A 22,834-nucleotide genomic window follows, 5' to 3' on the forward strand; every position below is an offset into this window, starting at 1 on the left:
CTTTGTCACAGAGAAGCTATCCTAGAGAGTTGCCAGTGGTCACAGATGACTTGTATGACAGAGCCATTTTATGTCAGAGAAAGGACCTGAACAGGTTCCTGACTTCAGGGCCTGCTCTTCCGTCAGCAATCCATGCTGTATTTCTGTATTATGTGAATGTCCTTAAAACTATTCCCTTGTTAGTTCTCTAGGCTCCTGTAACTTTTACAACTTGCCTTCATTTACAGAGGATGGAATTTTTAAAATCTCAGCGTATTATAAGAATGGATTTCAAATAGTTACTAGATTATACCACAGACCCTAATATTTTGAACATTTACAGGGAAAATAACAAAAATTTTATACTGTATGTCAGTTTCAGTACAGACAATGAAACTGACAGCTGGAAATCCCCAAGAGCACAATTTTTACCTTTTTATTAAAACACACTTCTCAACAATTATATTAACTATATAATCAAAAGACCTTTACCTCATATTTGCCCTCCTCCCTAACTCATACTATAGGCCAAACAGAAGAGTTGAACCTTACCAGACCCCCTGCCGGGGACCAGACGCTGAGCCTGAACCATTCTTCCCTTTCCTCCCACCCCCTACCCTAATAAGTGAAGCTTATGAGGGTGCCAGGCCAACGGGGGAAAGTGAAAAGCAAGTATGTACTGGGGAGGGAAGGATAAGGGAAAAGACATGTCCCAATTCAGGTCTCATTCTGTCTGCAACCTCCGACCAGGACAGATAACTTGATGTCCAAGTTTCCCAAAAAGAAGGTAAAGAAGATAGGACATGAACAAAGTAAGAATTTAACTTCTTATTTGTTACAAAGATTCACACACACACGCACGCACACATATACACACACACACACACACACATATACACACACACACACATTAAGCTGGGAGGTGGGAGACATGAGGAATGAAAACAGATTTTTGTCAAATCTTTTAAAATTAAAATTTTCATTTCTATAATGTTTTGTAAATTGAAACTCTTTCATATCCGCTACCTTATTTGACCCTTACAACAATCCTGGGAGGCAAACAAGGAAGACTTGTGCTCCCATTTTACAGATGAGGAAAATGAGGTTCAAAGTAAGCCACTGAGCCAAGGACACAGGGCTAATACGTCCCTGAGCTGGGTTTCCAGCCCAAGTCTTCCACATTCAACTTCAAAGGTCTCACCTCAAACCTAAGCTATCTTTTAAAAGTTAAGTACCTTTCACCATTACACTGAATAGCATGAGTTTAAAAAAAAAAAAAAGGCTTATTAGAAAACGAAATAGATTAGTTCATAAAGAGACTAGATGCTCCTCCTAGTGTTCAAGCAAGGCAAAAGAGCTATATTTCTTTTGGGTTTTCATAACATGGGAAAATAGAAAATAGCAATCCAAAAATCCAAATAATATGATAAATATGACTTAGAAAAGGGAAAATTTTAGCTTCAGGTATATACCTCAACCTACCAACCCAACCCTAGAATTAAGATTAAAAGGAATTTTTTTTTTTCCAAGAGGTTGCCACCTTTCTACAAACACCCTTTACATGGGGAAGGACTTGGAATGCACAACAGAGAAGGGAGATACAAGACGAAGCAGTGGAAAAGTGACATGAAACGTGAAATATCTGGAATCCATTTGTAAAAATGAAGAACTGAGGAATGACTATTTAAGCACAGTTTATAACAAAAGGAAAAGGGGGGGAGTAAAACTGGCTAGACCTCATTACAACAAAATAAATTTCTAGACCACGAAATGCTAACATGGGATATTAATTTTTGCAAAATTGAGGAAATACAACAGAGAAATATGGAAGCTAATTCAGCATGAAGTGAGAAAAGGAAAAAATTAAAAACAAAGCATATGTAAAACATACGTAAAAAAGGAATAAAGTGGAAAAGTAAAGCCAAATATTGTAAAGAAAAAATATAAGCAGAATGAGCAGAACATTACAGAAGAGAGAAAAGAGGAAGAAAGAAAAAAGAAAAGAAAAAGTGAGATATTTGCAAAGAAAGAATAAAGATTAGGAGGCAAGCATAAGGACAAATGAGAAAGAAGACTCTACCCATGAACATTTTGGAGTGCACAAAAAGTAAAGGAAAAAAATTGCAAGTCATTCTGAAGGATAAAAATGGATAAATTAAAGTTGAATCTCAAACAAACTTAAAACTAATGGGAGGATATTCCAAAATTATTTCAAATGAAGGGGGGAAATCAACGATCACAAGTTTTCCAACAAAGGTAAAGAATAAAGGATTTGGAAGAAGAAATCACAGTATAAGGGATCAGAAACTTCATCAAACTAACCACGGAGGGCAGCTGGGCCTTGACCAAACGATAGACGGTACAATTTTCACGGAATCTACAACTGACCATGTTTGCTCCCAGATATAGCCCTTAAACAGGCAAGGAAGGAAGGCAGAGTGAAAGGGAGGAAGATCACAGTCTTCCTGAGATTCAATTTCCTAATTTATATGTAAAAATAACTGATTCTGGGTGCAGGCTATTCACCCTCTCCCTCTCCCCTAAGTCCCACTTGGCTCTGGATAGGGTGCAGTCCTGGGGAAGCCTGGTCTTGAAAGAGAAGGGTCAGGTTCTTTTTCTTAAATACTCCACTCCCTTCTTTAAGACTTCTTCCTGGAGCCCCGGAGAGAGTCACTTAAAGTTTAGGTTTGGTTTATATCTGGGACCAACCCAAAAAGGGGAAAATGAAGGGGAATAGAAAAGTGCTCAATATATTGTAGATAAGATATAGGATATCTATTTATTTCTTCCTCAGAAAAGATATGCTTAAACACAAGAGACTCATGAGTGGAGGACTTAAGCAAACAGCAGGAATAATTTATGAGTACTATTATACTCTCCTGTGAGATGGATACAAAATACCAAATTTTCAATTCTGAAAATTCTCTAGGAATACTAAAATACTGTCCTTTCAATTATCTCTCCTGGTGCCTTGAACCAAACAGTAGCATGAAGTCCATGTGGCATAACTCTTAATGGTCTCCTACAGAATCCCAAACAGTCCATTGAGTATAGTTCTTAAACCAATCCTAAAATTCACAGGGGTTAGGGAGAGTCTAGCTCCACCATAACTGATGGTCCTGGAGATTACAGTTATCCACAAATAGTCAAGAAGTAGAATCGAGACATACATTTTTGGGGAGGGCTGATGAGGGAATTTGATTTGCTTTACTATCCATATTTTTCCGATGGAGGGAGGCGGAAGGAAAGTGGAGTGAGATGAGGAGAGAAAATGAATGCTTCTTAACTGAAAAAGAAGTTTAAAAAACTAATCATTTCCCAAATACAAATTAACAAATTACTTTTTATAACAGTTATCACAGGTTACGGTGTGCTCAATATCACAACCCAAGCAGCTATTTTGTGTTTCTTTCTTGAGTATAGGGGACTGAAACAAGAAAACAATCCTGAGATGAATATTTCCTGCAATGGAAATGTGACAGTAAAAAAAAAAAAATGTTAATACTGAACTCTATAGTTTCAGGGCTCAACTCTGTCAAAAACGATCTTTATTCTATTTGCCATTATTCTGCATTCAAGCTACTTCTGGCTTAGAGAGATGTCCAGATTGGTATAGTGCCTCATGTCCACAAGATGATTTCAGGTAACATAAATCTTGAATGAGGAAAAGGTATCTTAAAATACAATCTGGCTTAATAATCTAAAAATAGTTGAGAATCCAATCTTCATTCCATTCCTCCAGTATAGCTCCCCTGGAGGAATACAAAGGGCTATTCCCAGAGATCTATATCAAAAATTTTAAGTGAATAGGACACAGAAGATGGAAAGGAAGAAGGTATTTTCTTCAAATAAGTACTAAGGCCAAAGGTGGGGAAGGAAATAGTTAAGATAGTAAGAGTTAGGCTTATCGAGTTTCTCTCAGAACTTTCAATATAAGGAGGAGCTTGAGATAGCGCATCTCCAAAGGTGACCCTCTTCCATGACACAGGAACCTCTTCAACCTGGAAACTCACTTCACCCCATACTTTGGAGGTATCCTTTGCCCCGTGTCCTCACCTACTGATAGGCTAATTCATCTTAAAACCTTCAATTCATGGAACACTCATGCACTGTGGATGGAGTCATGAATTCACTTAACCACTCTGGAGATCAATTTGGAATTACGCTCAAAGGGCTATAAAATTCTGTAAACCCTTTGATCCAGCAATATCATTACTAGTTCTATATCCTAAGAGATTATTAAAAAAGGGAAAAGGACCCACATGTACAAAAATATTTATAGCAGCTCTTTTTTGTGGTGGCAAAGAATTGGAAATGGAGAGGATGTCCATCAATTGAGGAGTAGCTCAGTAAGTTGCAGTATATGAATGTAATGGAATACTACTGTGCCATAAGAAATGATGAGTAGGTGGATTTCAGAAAAATCTAGACTTACATGAACTAATGCTGAGTGAAGTGAGTAAAACCAAGGGAACATTGTATACAGTAACAGGAACATTCTGTGATGATCAACTGATAGACTTAGCTCTTCTCAGCAATACAATGATCCAAGACAATTGCTCACGGTGGAAAATGCTATCCACATGCAGAGAAAGAACTATGGAGTCTGAATGCAGATTGAAGCATACTACTTTCACTTTTTTTAAATTTTTCTTTCTCATGGTTTTTCCCTTTTGTTCTGATTCCTCTTTCACAACATGACTAATGTAGAAATATCTTTAACATGATTGCACATGTATAATCTATGTCAAGTTGTCTTGCTATCTTAGGGAGGGGGAGAGAGGGAGAGAAATTTGGAACTCAAAATCTTATGAAAATAAATGTTGAAAACTATTCTTTACATGTAATCGGACCAGCTCCTTTGCCTTACGGAATATCATATTCAATTTCTTCTATCTTTTAATGTAGAAGCTGCAAGGTCTTGTGTGATCCTGACTGCAGCTCCTCGATATTTGAATTGTTTCTTTCTGGCTGCCTGCAGTGTTTTCTCCTGTATTGGATAGTTCTGGAATTTGGCAATGATATTCCTTGGTGTTTTTAGTTTGGGGTTCCTTTCAGGAGGTGAATTTTGCCCTCTGGATCTAGGACTTCTGGGCAATTTTCCTTGATGATTTCCTGGATGATATTGTCCAGGCTCTTTTTTTCATCATGGCTTTCTGATAGACCAATAATCCTTAGATTTTCTCTCCTGGATCTATTTTCCAGGTCAGTTGTTTTTCCAATTAAATATTTTACATCCCCTTCTCTTTTCATTCTTTAGATTCTTTTTGACTGACTCTTGTCTCATAGATTCATTAGCTTCTACTTGCCTGATTCTGATTTTTATCAAATTGTTTTCTTCAGTTAACTTTTGCATCTCCTGTTCCATCTGTCCAATTGTTCCTTTAAGGAGTTATTTTCTCCAGGGAGGGGAAGAACCTCCAATTCAAGGAGAAGGCCCAAGTAAAAGATGCTTTCATTCTTCTCCATGCTGTGCTTGATGGGGTAGGTTTTGGGAGCCTCCTTCAACTCTCCTTGAATCTTCCCACTTTATCTGGCATTGGCCTGAGGACATAAGCTTTCCATTATCTCTACGCCCAAATCTCTGTTACCCTTAATCTAGCCTAGCTCTCCATTGTCTGTTATCTCCAGGTAGCCCTCAGCTACTCCCCACCTTGCATCCCAATCTCTTGGTTCCCAGTATTGGACCTCTAGTCACCCCAGCTAATGGCCACACCCATCAAGACCCTCCAAAAACCCTCCTCTAGTCACCTCAGACTACTTGGCCATCCCTAGATACCTCTGACAGTCTTTCTGTAGATAAGATCCACCCTGCCTCTGTGAAGGTTCTCAGATTCAATCTGACTCTCATCACAAGGGCTCAGATTCATTCTGTCCTGCTGGTATTAGCTGTACAAATGCTCAAATTCCTTAAGAGTCTATCCAATATGGTAGATCTTTAATAAACATCGTTTTTCTTTGGTGGAAAGAAGGCTTGGGTTGAACTCATTCGAGCAGAACCCAGTGTGTCGCTATTTCAGGGTCCCAGTACCCCTAAACCTCAACATGTTGATTCATATCCACAGGAACAGAATTCTATCCCTGTAAGTAATTTATTCTCTCCTACTCAATATGTGTTTTTGGGAATTATATGTTTAGCATTTCTTTTGTTTAGAGAAAATAAGAAGTGGCACTCTACCCAATTTACATTGTACTTAAATGCCTTTCTAGATCCTTTTTGGGGAGATTCTAAATGAATCAAATTATCTAACCCTTAGGTAATTTTTCCCAGGTCTCTAGGATGAAGGTTTAAAAAGTCTGAGAAAAAATTGGATATCCCTTAGAAGTCAGTCTCCTTCAGAACTGAACCTAACACATCCATTTGGGTGCTCTGGTACTGCCTAAGAAGATTCCCATTAGTGGTGTGTGTTGATGATGTGTTGATGAAGATGAGTGCTTCATCCCACCAGCACCCTAACATCATACAAAGACACCACTGTTTACATACATACAGATAATAATTCTTCTACTAATTAACTTACAAGCTTGTCTTAAAAGCATAAAGCTTTATATAAATGTGAGTTTACAGGAGCAAAATTATTTAAATGATACAAAAGCTACTGATTTTAGAAATTGGCAGAACACGGATTTAAATGTTAGAAACAGGCATTTGCTTAACATAGATGATCAACTTTGTAATTTGCACAGGTAGCCACCAGCTTCTGAGTCAGGACCCTGAGTTCAAGTGTAAGCTCTGTTAGACTTACTACGTATGGGACTTTGAACGATACACTTGCTCTCTCAAGTGAAGATAAGAGGTTTGGACTGCAGGATCTCTAAGGTCCTTTGAAGATAAACCCACTGTTTGAAAAAAGTGGACAATCCACATACATGAAGAAGTACCATTACAGACAGGAAGTATCATTAAAACCAAATTGGGTGTTGAGCCAAGATGGCAGAGTACAGAAAGCATTCAGATGAATTCTCCCACCATTCCACTCCAAACAACTTTAAAATAACACCTCAAATGAAATTCTGAAGTGGCAGAGCCAACAAAAGGTCAGAGTGAGATGTTCTTCCAGCCCAAGACAACATAGCAGGTCAGAAAAAGAGATCTGTGATCCAGGAGAGGCGGCTAACCCATAGCCCATATGGATGAAACATCAATGGAACTAGGTGGTGGTGACAGAAGTAGCAGCAGCTTTGGGAGTTCTAAAACTAGAGATTAAGAGAGGACCTAGCAACAGGTCAAAAGAGATTACAAGGAGCTCCATGCCAGCCCAGAACACAGGACAAGATGCTATTTAGCAATTCCACACAATCTATGCCCACTTCAGAGTCATAGCTTAAGGGCAGGGAAGAACAGTCTCTGTCCAGAGAGAGAGGCAGCACAGTATACCTTCCCAGGGATTTCAAAGGATTAGGGGAACAGAGGAACAAAATTGTTAAAGGAGCAGAACACAGACCAGATAGCAGTGACCACACCTCTCCCCAGATCACACTAGACTAAAAAGCAAAAAAGGAGTCCTACCAAATGCCTTTTATGACACAAATGTGGTTTTGATACCTAAACTAGAGAAACAAAAGCAGAGAAAGAAAACTATACAACAATTTCCTTAATGAATACAGAAGCAAAACATGTTATATTAGTAAGGAGATTACAATAGTATATCACAAAAATATGAGCAGGTGGGATTTATACCAAGAATGCAGGTCTGATTCAACATTAGAAAAACTTTCAATATAATGGAACAAATCAATAACAAATACAACAGAAATCATATAAATAGATATTAATAGATTGTATTAATCACCTTAATAAATGCAGAAAAAACTGTTGACAAAACATAACACCCGTTCCTATTAAAAACACTAGAAAGCATTGGAATAAATGGAGCTTTCCTTGAAAAGATAAGTTTCAAAGGAGTTGTATCTAAAGTATTAATAACTGTCTATCTAAAACTAATAGCAAGCATGTTCTGTAATGAGAATAAGCTGGAAGCTTTCCCAATAAGATTGAGGTAAAGCAAAAATGCCCATGATCACCACTATTATTCAATACTGTACTACAAATGCTAGCTATAGCAATAAGAGAAGAAACAAATTGAAGGAATTAGAGAAATGAGGAAACAAAACTATTACTTTTGCAGATGATACAGTTAGAGAAACCTTGAAAATCAACCAAAAAAACTAGTTGAAATAATTAACTTCAGCAAAGTTGCAGGATATAAAATAAACCCACATAGACTATCAGCATTTCTATATACTACCAACAGAATCCAGCAAAATACAAAAAGAGAAATTCCATTTAAAATAACTGTAGACAACATAAAATACTTGTGCATCTATTTGCCAAGGCCTATCCAGGACCTATATGAACAAAATTACAAAACACTTTTCACACAAATAAAGTCAATCTAAACAACTGGAAAAATATTAAATTGCTCATGTGTAGGCAGAGCCAATATAATAAAAATGACAATTCTCCCTAAGTTAATTTACTTATTCAGTGCTATACCAATCAAACTACACACACACACACACACACACACACACACACACACACACACACACACACACACACACACACACCTTTCTCATAAAGCTAGAAAAAATAATAAAATTCATCTGGAAGAATAAAATGTCAAGAATATCAGTGGAATCAATAAAAAAAAAAGGGAAGGAGGGAGGCCCATATCTCAAGCCGTACTGGCTAAAAAATGGAGTGGTGGATCAGTGGAATAGATTAGGTATACAATACAGGGTATTAAATTACCATAGTAATCTAGTCTTGGATAAACCCAAAGAGGCAATCTTTTGGGACAATAACTCACTATTTGAAAAAAAAACTACTGGGAAGCAGTTTGGCAGAACATAGGTACAGACCAACATTTCACACCATGTACCAAGATCAAAATGGGTATATCATTAGACGTAAAGAGTGATATCACAAGCAAATGACGGGAGCTTGTAATTGTTTGCCTGTGAGATCTATGGATAAAGGAAGAATTTATGACTAAACAAGAGAGAGAGGGCATCATGGGATATAAAACGGATGAATTTGATTACATTAAATTAAAAAGGGTTTGCAGAAACAAAATCAATTTAGCCAAGATTAGAAAGAAAACAGAAAACTGGAGGAAAAAATTTTATAGCAAATTTATCTGATAAGGCTTTATTTCTCAAATACATAGAGAACCGAGTCAAATTTGTAAGAAAAGAAGTCATTCCTCTATTGATAAAACAGTCAAAGGATATGAACAGGCAGGTTTCAGAGAAAAAAAAAATCAAAGCTCTCTATAGTCACACAAAGAAATGCTCTAAATCACTATTGATTAGAGAGAGAAATTCAAAATAAAACAGCTCTGAGGTACCACTTCATATCTATTAATTGGCTAAGAAGACAGAAAAGTAAATAACAAATGCTTGAGGGGATGTGAAAAAAATGGGACACCAATGCACTATTGTGAGCCAATCCAATCACTCTGGAAAACAATTTGGAACTATGTCCAAAAGGCTATCACATTGTTCATACCCTTTAACCCAGCAACACCACTACTAGGTCCATGTACCAAAGATATTTTTCAGAAAAGGAAAAGGACCTATATGTACAAAAATATTTATAGCAGCTCTTTTTGGGGTGGCAAAGAACTGGAAATTGAATCATCAAATGGGAAATGCTGAACAAACTGTGCTTTGTGATTGTGTTGGAATACTACTGTGCTATAAGAAATGAGTAAGATGGCTTCAGAAAAACCCAAGAAGACCTGCAAAGCGAAGCGAGCAAAACCAGAATTTTGTACATAGTGACAGCAACAGTGTAAGGCTAATCAGCTGTGAAAGACAATGGTCCAGGACAATTACAAAGGACCCACGATGAGAAAGGTCATCCACCTCCAGAGAGAAGACCAATGGACCAGGAATGCACATTGAAGCATAACTTCTTTAACTCTCTTCGCTACTACTGTCTTATTTCTTGTGTGTTTTCTTCTGCAACATGGCTAATATGGAAAAATACGTTGAATGACTTCATGTGTATAATTAATATCAAGTTACTTTTTTAAGGAGGAGGAAGGGGAGGGAGAGAAAGAATTTGGAACTCAAAATTTTTTAAAATAATTGTTGAACAAATTTACATGTAATTGGGAAATAGTTACTGAAGTAAAAATAATTTTTTAAAAATGGCAAAGTTAATGTGATGAGGTTAAAACAGAAGAAAAACTGACCAAACCAGTTACAGATGTCTTTTCAAGAGTTCCCAAAATTACAGAGTAATTAGATAAACTGATTAGGTCAATGCTGATTTATCCAATAAATATTTATTACTTACTAGAGTCAATAAATTTCTCCAAACTATGGAAGTGTTCTGTTATCAACTGATAAACACTTATTAAGTCTACTAGGTATGAGACACTGTACTAAGCACTGAGGATACAAAGAGACAAAAGATGGTCCCTGCCCTCAGGGAGCTTACCAACTAAAGAGGGAGACAACATGAAAATATATATACATACAAAGCAAGCTAACTAAATAGGAAATAATTAACAGAGGGAAAGCACCACAACTAAGAATGGTTGGGGAAAACTTTCTAGTAGACTGCAGGATTTTAGCTGGGACTTAAAGAAAGTCAGGAAGGTCAGTAGCCAGAGTGGAAGGGCAGAGTGTTCCAGACATGGAGGACAACTAGGAAAAATGACTAGAGCCAAGAGACAGAGCATCTTATTCAAAGAAGGTTCACTGGACATCACGACCTCAGAGGACATGTTGGGAAATACGATATGAAAGGTATGAGGCAGCTAGGTTACAAAGGCTTTAAAAGCCAAGCTGGGCATTTTGTATTGCATCCTATAAGCAATAAAGTCCGTTGGAGTTTCCTGAGTAAGAGGTGACATGAAAAGACCTGCATTTTAGGAAAAATCACTTTAGTGGCTGAACAGAGAATGGACTGGAGAAGGAGAGGTTTGAGACAAGCAGATCTACCAGCAGACACTGCAATGATCCAGGCATGAGGTGATCAGGGCCCATACAAGAGTGGTGGCAGGATCAGAGGACAGAAAGTGGCATATTTGAAGATGGTACAAAAGTGAAATCAACAAATCTTAGCAATAGTTTGGATGCGGAAGGGGAGGGGAGGTGTAAGAGATGAGGAGTCCAAGATGACTGGGTAAGAGTCTAGGTTACAAGTCTAAGAGACTCCTCTCCAATAATAAGGAAAGTGGGAGGTGGGAGGGTTTAGGAGGAAAGATAATGAACTCTGTTTCAGACATATTGTTTAAGATATCTACTGGACATCCAGTTTGAGATATTTGAAAGGTAGTTGGAGAGGAAAGATTGGAAATTAGTGGAGATAGTAGGACCAGAAAGAAAGATTTGAAAATTATCAGCAAAGAGACAGGAAATCCTGCAGAGCTGCAAAATCTGAGGGGAGCCGCTAAAAGTCTCTCTATGAGGCACCTATTTTTCCCAGTGAAAGATCACCCTATTGGAGGTCCATGAGTAATAGATACTCAGCCATGCGATCTCAACAGAGTAGGATATGTCATATAATAACATTAATGTTACAAGAAACCAGCCTGTAGACTGCCAAGAGGAAGATGGTCAAAGATGGTCAAAGACCTCCAGAACCTAGATCATGCCACATGTAAAAAAATAAAATCAAATCACTGATAACTTCTCAAGTATTCTCCTCGTCAAGGGTGTGCTGGAGCCAGCTCAAGCGGGCAGAGTTAGCTGTTAAATCTTCATTTTAAGCATTTTATACTTCAGAAATCACAGATGCTACAAATTAGGCCTTGATTCATTTTTTTTCTTGTTGACTGTCTAGACTTAAGTGAGGGAGAAAATGTTAATAAGGCAGATTAAATTAAAAAATGTGCAATCATATCTAATTCTTTGTGACCCTGTATGCAGTTTTCTTGGTAAAAATTATACAATTCTATCTAAATTAGCTAATAAGCTCTACAGAAATAAGGGAAATTTCTAAATCACATCAACCCCATAAAATTTTTTGTCAAGTTATTCTGTACAAACACATAAATGAAGTAATGAGCAAACAAACTGAGCCTCAAACATGGATTTAGTGAGCCCATGAGGGAGGCTTAAGCACTCCCACAACCATATATGTCATATAATCTGTTTCCTCAAGCCCTCTCCCCAAGAAAAAAAAAACAGCAAAATATCAACAAATTCAGAATTTACCAGTTTTTTTTTATTTTACAGCAAAATAATTAAGAGAATGAATTTCTAAGTACCTATTAAATTGACTCGTCCTGGTGCCCGAACATAAAATTCAGGTATGGATCCAAACTTGGAAACGAACATCTCCTTCAGCTTTAGCAGTCTGAAAGGCAAAGTGAAATATTTCAGGATATTTTTGAACTAAGGACCAAAAAAACTCACATTTCAACTAGCACTGCGGGATAGTGGAAATAACACTGTTCTTGGAACCAGGACATCAAAATTCAGACCCAGGATCTGACACTTATTAGCGGTGTGATTGTACAGGAAATATCACTCTGACCTCTTGGACCTCCGTTTCCTCATTTGTAAAATGGTATGCAAATCACCTACCTCGGAGGTTTTTTGTGGAGGAAATGCTTTTTTAACATTAAAGCACACAAAAAATGTTATTATTAGTGATTTTTCTTTTGAAAAAGAAAGGCACTAAATTCTTGCTATAAGTCAAAATTTACTTGGAATTTTCCTCTCTCAGAGCTTTATTTCCCCAAGTCACAAGAAAGCAATTATGAACTATTTTTAAACCAAATAACTTCAGTAAATACTTGCCAGTCATTTCCTACAAATAGGAAATGAAGGTGACCTCAAACTACTTTTTGTTGCCAAAACTGTCTTCAAATCATGGAACATCACAACCTCAAAAGAATCAAAGTTACAAATAATGCAAAGGATGTAATACGTTTTGGGCTGCCACATGTTATCACTGACGCCTTGCTCTTAAGAAGCGTTGTAAAAGATCTCATCTAAATCTGATAAAAGTTATTTAGGAAGGCATATTTAACATGAACTGAACAGAAGAAACAAGGCAAAGAGAAAGACAATTGTAGCTTTCCATGGAATACTTTTCTCTTTTAAAATAGCAGAAAAATATAAACATCTGTTCATTTTCTTAATATACTGATACTTTCATGATCTCTGATTTCACTATTATCTGTACTTCTCTCAATGAAGAAGGCAACCTTCTATACCTTTTTACCTGAGATGATTCTTGCTCATATCTTTCCATAAATCCTCTGAAGATCTCATCACACACAGGAAGCTCTTTGCTTATTTTGTCAGTATCCTGGGAATTACTGATGTACTGAACATCTCTTGTCATTCATTCTTTTTTTTTTTTTCAAATTCAGTAATTTTTTTCTTTTTTTTCTTTATTTGTTTAACTTTTAACATTCATTTTCACAAAATTTTGGGTTCCAAATTTTCTCCCCTTTTGTCCCCTCCCCCCACCCCAAAACACCAAGCATTCTAATTGCCCCTATCACCAATCTGCTCTCTCTTCTATCATCCCTCTCTGCCCTTGTCTCCATCTTCTCTTTTGTCCTGTAGGGCCAGATAACTTTCTATACCCCTTTACCTATATTTCTTATTTCCTAGTGGCAAGAACAGTACTCAACAGCTGTTCCTAAAACTTTGAGTTCCAACTTCTCTTCCTCCCTCCCTTCCCACCCCTTCCCTTTGGAAGGCAAGCAATTCAATATAGGCCAAATCTGTGTAGTTTTGCAAATGACTTCCATAATAGTTGTGTTGTAGAAGACTGACTATATTTCCCTCCATTCTATCCTGTCCCCCATTACTTCTATTCTCTTTTGATCCTGTCCCTCCCCATGAGTGTCGACCTCAAATTGCTCCCTCCTCCCCATGCCCTCCCTTCCATCATCCCCCCCACCCTGCTTATCCCCTTATCCCCCACTTTCCTGTATTGTAAGATAGGTTTTCATACCAAAATGAGGGTGCATTTTATTCCTTCCTTTAGTGGAATGTGATGAGAGTAAACTTCATGTTTTTCTTTCACCTCCCCTCTTTATCCCTCCACTAATAAGTCTTTTGCTTGCCTCTTTTATGAGAGATAATTTGCCCCATTCCATTTCTCCCTTTCTCTTCCCAATATATTTCTCTCTCACTGCTTGATTTCATTTTTTTAAGATATGATCCCATCCTCTTCAATTCACTCTGTGCACTCTGTCTCTATGTGTGTGTGCGTGTGCATGTGCATGTATGTGTGTGTAATCCCACCCAGTACCCAGATACTGAATAGTTTCAAGAGTTACAAATATTGTCTTTCCATGCAGGAATGTAAACAATTCAACTTTAGTAAGTCCCTTATGACTTCTCTTTGCTGTTTACCTTTTCATGCTTCTCTTCACTCTTGTGTTTGAAAGTCAAATTTTCTTTTCAGCTCTGGTCTTTTCATCAAGAATGCTTGAAAGTCCTCTTTTTCATTGAAAGACCATTTTTTCTCCTGAAGTATTATACTCAGTTTTGCTGGGTAGGTGATTCTTGGTTTTAGTCCTAGTTCCTTTGACTTCTGGAATATCCTATTCCACGCCCTTCGATCCCTTAATGTGGAAGCTGCTAGATCTTGTGTTATCCTGATTGTATTTCCACAATACTTGAATTGTTTCTTTCTAGCTGCTTGCAATATTTTCTCCTTGACCAAGGAACTCTGGAATTTGGCCACAGTGTTCCCAGGAGTTTCTCTATTTGGATCTCTTTCAGGCGGTGATCTGTGGATTCCTTGAATATTTATTTTGCCCTCTGGTTCTAGAATCTCAGGGCAGTTTTCCTTGATAATTTCATGAAAGATGATGTCTAGGCTCTTTTTTTGATCATGGCTTTCAGGTAGTCCCATAATTTTTAAATTGTCTGTCCTGGATCTATTTTCCAGGTCAGTTGTTTTTCCAATGAGATATTTCACATTATCTTCCATTTTTTCATTCTTTTGGTTTTGTTTTGTGATTTCTTGGTTTCTCATAAAGTCATTAGCCTCCATCTGTTCCAGTCTAATTTTGAAAGAACGATTTTCTTCAGTGAGCTTTTGAATCTCCTTTTCCATTTGGCTAATTCTGCTTTTGAAAGCATTCTTCTCCTCATTGGCTTTTTGAACTTCTTTTGCCAATTGAGTTAGCCTATTTTTCAAGGTGTTATTTTCTTCAGCATTTTTTTGGGTCTCCTTTAGCAGGGTGTTTACTTGTTTTTCATGCTCTACTTGCATGTCACTCATTTGTCTTCCCAGTTTTTCCTCCACCTCTCTAACTTGATTTTCAAAATCCTTTCTGAGCTCTTCCATGGCCTGAGCCCATTGAGTGGGCTGGGATACAGAAGCCTTGACTTCTGTGTCTTTCCCTGATGGTAAGCATTGTTCTTCCTCATCAGAAAGGAAGGGAGGAAATGCCTGTTCACCAAGAAAGTAACCTTCTGTAGTCTTATTTCTTTTCCCTTTTCTAGGCATTTTCCGAGCCAGTGACTTGACTTCTGAATATTCTCTTCACACCCACTTGGCCTCCAGATCCTCCCAGCCAGCGCTTAGGGTTTGAGATTCAAATGCTGCTCCCCAGCCTCAGGGCTTTGGGCAGGGGCGGGGCTGCTATTCAGTGTGAGATCAAGTTTAGGTGCTCACGTCAGGGCAGGGCCACCTCACAGGCTCCATTCCCTCAGGGGGTTTATGCAGAGACCTTCAACAATGGATCCTGGCTCCTGCCTGCTTGGGGAGCCCCAGTCTGCTCCCGCCTCTGCTGTTGCCTCCCGAGGGGGCCCGAGCTATGGGGGCACCCCACTCCCCTCTCGACCCGCCAAAGAGACCCTCTCACCAACCCCTGTCACCTGTGGGTGGAGGGACCCGCACGGCTGCTGGAGATTCCGTCCCTGAAGCCTGCTCGGATCAGCTCCTTTTGGCGCTGCGCCGCCAAGGCAGGGCTGGGCTCTGCTCCAGGTCCGGGGCTCGAGGGACCTTTTGCGAGAGGTTTTCAGGCTCTCTGGAGCAGAAATCTCCTCTGCTCTGTTGTTCTGTGGCTTCTGCTGCTCCAGAATTCGCCGGGAGTTCTTTTTTTACAGATATTTTATGGGCAGTGGGTTCGGAGCTAGCGTATGTGTGTCTTTCTACTCCGCCATCTTGGTCCCCCCCCCCCCCCCCCCCCCGTCATTCATTCTTAATTGAAACCACACCACTTCCTTTCCCAAAAATATACATCTTTCCCAAAAACTTACTCCTATTTTTGACTTAAATCATTTTTGTTAGTGGCACCTCCATGCACCAAATTTTCCATGTTCAAAATCTTCATGTTATCTTTGACACTTCCTTCTCACTCATCTCTCATATGAGAGTGGTACAGAGGAAAGAGCTGACTTTGCAATGAGAGAAACCCTGTTAGAATCCTGACCTTGCAAATTAATATTTGTGTGACATCAGACCATTTATTCAGCCTCTCTGGATCTCAGATACCTCATCTGTAAAATTAAGGAGTTGCATACTAGGTGAGAAACTTAAAAGGTTCCTTCAAGTTCTAAATCTATAATCTTGTATTCAATCAATCACCAAGTTGTGTGCATTCTATTTCCATAATATCTCAATTTGAGATCTCCTTTTTATTCCTTTCAGCACTATCACCAGCCTGAAATATTACAATAGCCTCTCTCTCCCACTTCCAATCCATCCTTCAAATCTCAAACAGACTAAACTTCGTTATGCATAAATTTGGTTGCTTATGCTACTAAATAAAGTTCACACTCATTTGTCTTTTATTCAAGGTGCTCCACAATTCAGCAGAACCTAGGGAAGTTTTACCCAGATAAGAGAAGACTTTGTTGTAAGTGAGGGAAACTGATAATTATCTCCAAGTTTTTGAAGGACTATCAAGTAGAAGGGAAAATGGAATCTAATCCTTCTTGACCTTCAAGGCCAGAACTTGAACCAAGAGGTTGAAAGTTATATTTCCCAGAAATCTGTCTTCTAGAAGGAAAAACTTCCTGAACATAAATGGAATGGCCCAACTTGGGAAGTAGAAAGTTATAGCCATCATAACCAGTCTTCCAGGGAAGCCAGATGATCATCTAGTGACTGGAGAGAATTATTGTTCCAAGTAAGGAGGAGACAAAATGAACTCTAAAGACCAAACATTATTCTAGGATTCAACTTCCTTTTCCTTCTTTATTTTTGCACTCTATTCATTCAGTGTGTCTCTGTATCTGTAACTCTCCAATAACGCACAATATGTCATGCTTATAATTTGGGAAGCAGCTACACTTCCATAATTCCATACTGGTCACTGAGAACACACTAGCTTTTAAAATACGCTGCCAAAGTGCCAAAAAGCAGTCTAATGACCTCAGTGCACTTTCAGTGTGAAAAGCATTCCCACAAAGATCCCATTGTTCATGGAGGAATTTGCCACAAACTGCTGACTGGGAGGCTCTGAATGCTCTTTTGACTTAAGATTTATTTGATAGCAGTGCTAGTGACTGAGTTTAAGGAAACAAATTTATGGGTGTAACTACCTTTGAATGAGCATGGATTTTACCTTTGGGCCTAAGGGAAAGGCAGGCCCAGAAGCATCTCACAAATACGAGATCAGGGCCGCAGCACTGAGATTAAGAGATAAGATTTTTATGGCAGATATGACCAAAACCAAGACATCTAATCTCTGTTTCAATTTTCTCTTTCAAAAATCCAACTAGTTGATCCCAGCATCTCATGGGACTAACAGGAAGTTTTGTTTCAAAAAATGATTTCTTCCAGGACCCTGGAGAAGATTATATCAAAAGGAAATAAAATGGTATGTCCCTATACCTTATTAAGTACTTTTTCAGTTTATAAATTTTGCTCTTACTTCATAAGCCGATTGATATTTTTATGCATATTTGTGTTCTCTATAAAGAACTTGCCCCTCTTTTAAAAAGCTAATGTATTTTCAAATTCTAGATGGGCCCTCCTAAAGTAAGATGTACCATTTAGGGAAACGTTAAAAAATAATAATAGCTAACATTTACACAGCATTTTAAGGTTTACAAAGCACTTTACACAGGTTAACTCATTTGATAAAAACTGCTGGATTTCATTTTCTCTTGGTTTCTCTAGCACCAAGCATAATACCAAACACAAGAAAACAGCCGTAATAATTATTATAATAACAAAACAAAGCTAAAATTTATATAGAGATTTCTGTGTGCCAAGCACTGTGCTAAGCACTTTAAATTATGTTGATTCTCACAACAACCTTGGGGCAGGTGTTATTATTATCCCTATTTTATTGGTAAGGAAACTGAGACAAACAGGGTTAAGTGACCTGTCCAGGGTCACAGAGCTAGCAAGTGTCTGAGGCCACATCTGAGCTCAGGTCCTCCTGCCATCAGGCCCAGAGCTCTATCCACTTTGCCACCTAGCTCCAAAATAATAAATGGTTGTTGTATGAATGCAGTGAGATAGATGAGAGAGACAGACAGACAGAGAAAGGGAGGGAGAGAGAGGGATGGGGGGAGAGAGAGGGAGAGGAAGGGAGAGAAAGTGAGGAAGGGAGGGAGAGAGGAAGAGAGGGGGAGAGAGGAAGAGAGGGAGAGAGGTGTGGGAAAGAGGAAGGGGGAGGGGGAAGGAGAAGAGGGAGAGGGAGGAAGGGAGAGAGGGAGGGAGAGGGAGGAAGGAAGAGAGGGAGGGAGAGAGAAATGGAGGGAAGGAGGGAGAGGAGAGGTGGGGGAGGGGGAGACAGAAGAAGAAGGAGGGAGGGAGAGAGAGAGAGAGGAAGAGAAAGAGAGAGAGAGGGAGAGAAAGAGAGAGACAGAGAGAGAAATCACTGGAAAATACTGATCTGTTTAGGGAAGAAGAGTTAAGAAACTACTGTTTCATTTTTCAGTAATGTGTGCTATTTGCATCTATCACATCCATTCTTCTCCAAAAAGTTAAAGTACCATAGAATCCTTAGAAATATTTCACATATGCTGAAATATGTCCATCATATTCTATTCAATTTAAAGAACCTTTATTAGGCACCTATGTACAAGGTAGAGACTTCATTAAAAACATTATTTCATGATATCCTATCATAATGTATAAAGTGCTGAACCTGGATTCAGGTGCTGCCACTAACATATATTGGCTCTGAGACTCTGGAGATTCACTTAACCCAGGTGGCAGACAAAACCAGATTAAAATGTATTGGGGAAATGTTTAACAAAATAAAAATATATGCAACATAGACAATGTCGATTTCTGTATGTCAAAGATGATATGCAGCCCCTAGGAATCCTTTTTTTTTCTTTTAGGCAATTAGGGTTAAGTCACTTGCCCAAAGTCACATAGCTGATAAATATTTGAAGCCAGATTTGAACTCAGTTTCTTCTGACTCCAGGGCCTGTGCTCTAGAAATCCATTCTATTTGATTTTGACACTGTCGGAAAAGTGAATTAATAAAATTACCCTTCCCAAATAAAGCCCCGAGACTGACTTCAACAAGTTTCCAGTGAGCCTCCTTACCAAATCTTCTGATACTGCACCCTGACATGTTTGGATAACATGGAGATTTTCTCCTCCATAAAAACAGCCCTGCTCCAAACCAGGCTGACTCCAAGTGGTTCTATGTTTGCTGTAAACAACCCCTAGTAAACTACAAGACCAGCTGCAAAAATTAATGTCCTTCATGGGCTCATTTTCACTTCTTACTGATATAAAAAGACTTAGCTGCTAAAGGTGGAAGAAGACAGCAGCTTGGCAAAGTTCTCCCCCCTGTATGAGTATTTCTTTGATTTAGCGAAACTAGCTATACTCAGCGGTTAACTCCCTTATTTGTCTCCTGTAGCTAAGAATATACATGTTTTTCTCCAACAAGTATACTATTCATTTTTGCATAACCACCTATGTTTAATGAACAGCCAGCCATCTTTCTTTTCTGTTTCATACAATGATACACTGAATAATGTTTAGCTTATTAATGATCCCCTAAAATATGTGTGTATGCATATATACACATACATATATATGGACCCTCTTGTAGATGCTTTCCACCTTGCTATCTCTTTGATTCACTCTTAATTAGTGCATACTGACCCTCTTGGATCCCCTCAAAAAATTCCATTATGACACTACTGATAACATATCAGTGCTACCACAGAATTCCAAAGAGTATAAATTATGAAACAGTTGCTAATCTGCATTGTTAGAAGGAATTGCCTATATTATGAAATCCTTAGCGATAAAAAAAAATCCTTCACATGTATGGATCATTAGTGTAGTCTCCCTCCAACACATCCAACTGGGGAGCAAGTGGATTTTACCAAAACTGTGCCCCAACATAGGGATCCAGGGACTCCAGACTCCTAAATTACTTCCATGGTGACTGAGGAACCAAGAATCATTGTATTTTGCAAAATCGGCAAAGATACCCTCTGAGCACTCCACATTATCATTTCCCTCCTGGACTTGAGATAAGCCCTGCCCTTCTCAAGGACTCAGCTTCATCTTGTTTCTTTCTGTTGCCAGTCAAAGAAAACAAAGACAGACATTCCCGAAAAGATAAATAGAGACCCTTGACCAGTCGAAACTACAAGCCTGAAATAAATAAATTTCACTCCTTCTTTCCTAGCAAAAGCAAAAGATGCTTAAAAATACAAATGCACCATCAACAACCTGTAAACTAAGAATACCAAAGAGATTCCTACTTGCTTTCCAGCAGTAGTAAATGGTTTGTCAATTACAAGGCAGTTACTCTGGAGTGGGAATGAGTCTACAAAAATGACTACACACATTTCTATGGTGTTGTAAGACATATAGAATCTTGTACTGAAGCCACAACCACTGGGTTCAAATCCTGCCTCTTACACTTAGCTTTTTGGCCATGGGCAAGACACTTAACTTGAAGTTCAGAGTCTTCATCTGTAAAATGGGGACAATATCTGCTGCGCCTACTTCCCAAGGTAGCTATGAAACTAAAATGAAATAATGTACGCATAACACTTGGCAAATTCTGAAAGCACTATGAGAATGTGCACTATTATTGTTTTCCACAATACTTCTACAAGATCAGTTTAAGTATTATTACGCCCCTTTTATAGTGGAAGACAAAGAGGGGACTTAGTCTGTCCCTGAGCACACAGCTGGTGAATGTCAGTGCAGCGTTTGAATCTGTCTTCCGCACCCCTCCATCCTTCCAGCTACTCCACCACTGCCTCTTCATGGGCTCACAAATGCACAGAAAAACGGATTGGGGCACCATGAAATGAAGATGGACGGAAGGGTGAAGACTCACATTACATGCTTTCTAGAAGTACTTCGAACAACTGTTTGGCTCATGAAGTGATCACAGTTTTTCTAAAAAATCAGCTTCAAGAAATAAAACTGACTCATGGAAGAGACAGACCAGGCCACCTAACTAGACTGTGTGCTCTCCTTAAGGGCAAAACCCCCTATCTTTCTTTGCAACAGGTGTCAGCCAATTTCTATGCCATATCTCCAATATTTCCTTAATCTAAATGTCCTCCCCTTGGGATCATGAAACTGCCCAGATGAAGCCAATTTAAACCAGAACTATAGTTACTAGGCAGAAACTGAAATTTCAGAAGTTCCGGAGACCAATTCCTACAATGGATTTTTGATGAAAATAGAATAGGCTCCGAAAACCATCCTTTCCACCACTAGGACATCGCAGAGAAATGAAACTTTATGATATTCAGTACTTCAAAAGATCTAGTCACCAATCCAGAACACCACTTTTCCAGGCCCCAGTACACAGGCTTCCTGAGTTGTTGTTTAAGGTTTTCTTAAATTAAAGGGTTAATTAAATGAAAGGTTTTCTTAAATTAAATTAAAATTCAACCTTGGGGCCTGCTGGAAATCATTTCAGGTTGGTAGAACTCAGGGTCACTCCACTTCATAACAAGACCTCTGAATTGGGCTTTGGGGAAGGGTATGTTGGCACTCTTCCTAAAAGTGTGAGGGGAGAAAAAGTTATAACTTCAGGGAGGATGGGCCTGCTCCTGGTTCACCCACGACATGAAAAAAAGGAGGGTGGCATAACGGGAGACCAGAGTCTGTGCCGCAGAGCACAAGCTCCCCCCTCCCTCACCCACTTTCCCTGGGGTGAGGTTGGCTGCAGGTCTGCCATCTGGCAGGGAAACCTTGAGTTACTCTGCGAGGTCTGGACGGAGAACCAAGGAAAGCCCGGCCAGGGCCAGGCGCCCAAGGCTGCGAGGCGGGCGAGGGCAGCGGCTCAGCGCACGGATGCCCGCTCTCCCACCTGGGATGCTCTGCCACCTGGATCAGACGCGTGTCCGGACCTTCCGCAGCCATGGCTCCGGCCTCCTCCCGTCCTCGGCCGCTCCCCCTGGCAATCATGGGACTGGCAGCGGCTCAGGAGCCTCCCCCTTCCGGGCCCCACGGCCGGCCCTTCGCGGAAGTCCGGCTGCGTGGAGTGGGCTAGCTCCGCAGCGCAGCTCCTCCCCCGAGCCCTCCTCCTGGGGCTCCCTGGCTGGTCCTCCCCGCCTGCTGGTCAGGTGCAGCCAGGTAGAGCTGGGCGGGAGGCACTGCCAGGGGGCAGTCTGGATGCAGCTGTCACCTGCTACCACCCCCGACTCCAGTCTGCCCCGCCCCCTTCAGCGTTAGTTTGTATCAGGTAAAATATGGGTGGATACTTACAAGGAAATCCTTCCAGCCCAGGGTCGGCAGAAGGAGAGCAAAGGAAAATTCTGCTTCAGAGCTTAAGGGGGAAATGATGTCCGCAGTGGTATTTAGGTGGTAAAGTCATTCAAATGTAATGTTCAAAGTTCCTGCTAAAGGAGAAAAGCCTTGCACTGGGTACAACACTGCCCCGGCCCTCCCACCCTGCTATACACACACACACAGACACACAGACAGACACACGCACAAACATGCACACACAGA

General features: G+C 39.5%; 1 protein-coding gene across 5 annotated transcripts in view; it reads right to left on the reverse strand.

The window, feature by feature from the left end:
* GALK2 (galactokinase 2) overlaps positions 1-22,717 on the reverse strand; it is a 178,370-nt gene extending 155,653 nt beyond the window's left edge. For 3 of the 5 annotated variants that reach the window (XR_011970720.1, XM_072625051.1, XM_072625046.1), the window contains exons 1-2: positions 22,191-22,478; positions 12,210-12,298 (exon numbers count right to left, since the gene is read on the reverse strand). Coding sequence is in view for 4 of the 5 variants with exons in the window: in XM_072625051.1 (XP_072481152.1) it covers positions 12,210-12,298; positions 22,191-22,288 (187 nt within the window). In the remaining variant the exon portion in view is untranslated. Of the gene's footprint in view, positions 1-12,209; positions 12,299-21,770; positions 22,052-22,190; positions 22,479-22,588 lie in introns of those variants that run through there. The other 2 variants (XM_072625048.1, XM_072625047.1) reach the window with 2 other exon arrangements.
* Between the last annotated feature and the right edge of the window lie 117 nt (positions 22,718-22,834).

The sequence above is a fragment of the Notamacropus eugenii genome, chromosome 7 (assembly GCF_028372415.1).
Source record: "Notamacropus eugenii isolate mMacEug1 chromosome 7, mMacEug1.pri_v2, whole genome shotgun sequence".
In the NCBI taxonomy this organism is placed as follows: Eukaryota; Metazoa; Chordata; class Mammalia; order Diprotodontia; family Macropodidae; genus Notamacropus; species Notamacropus eugenii.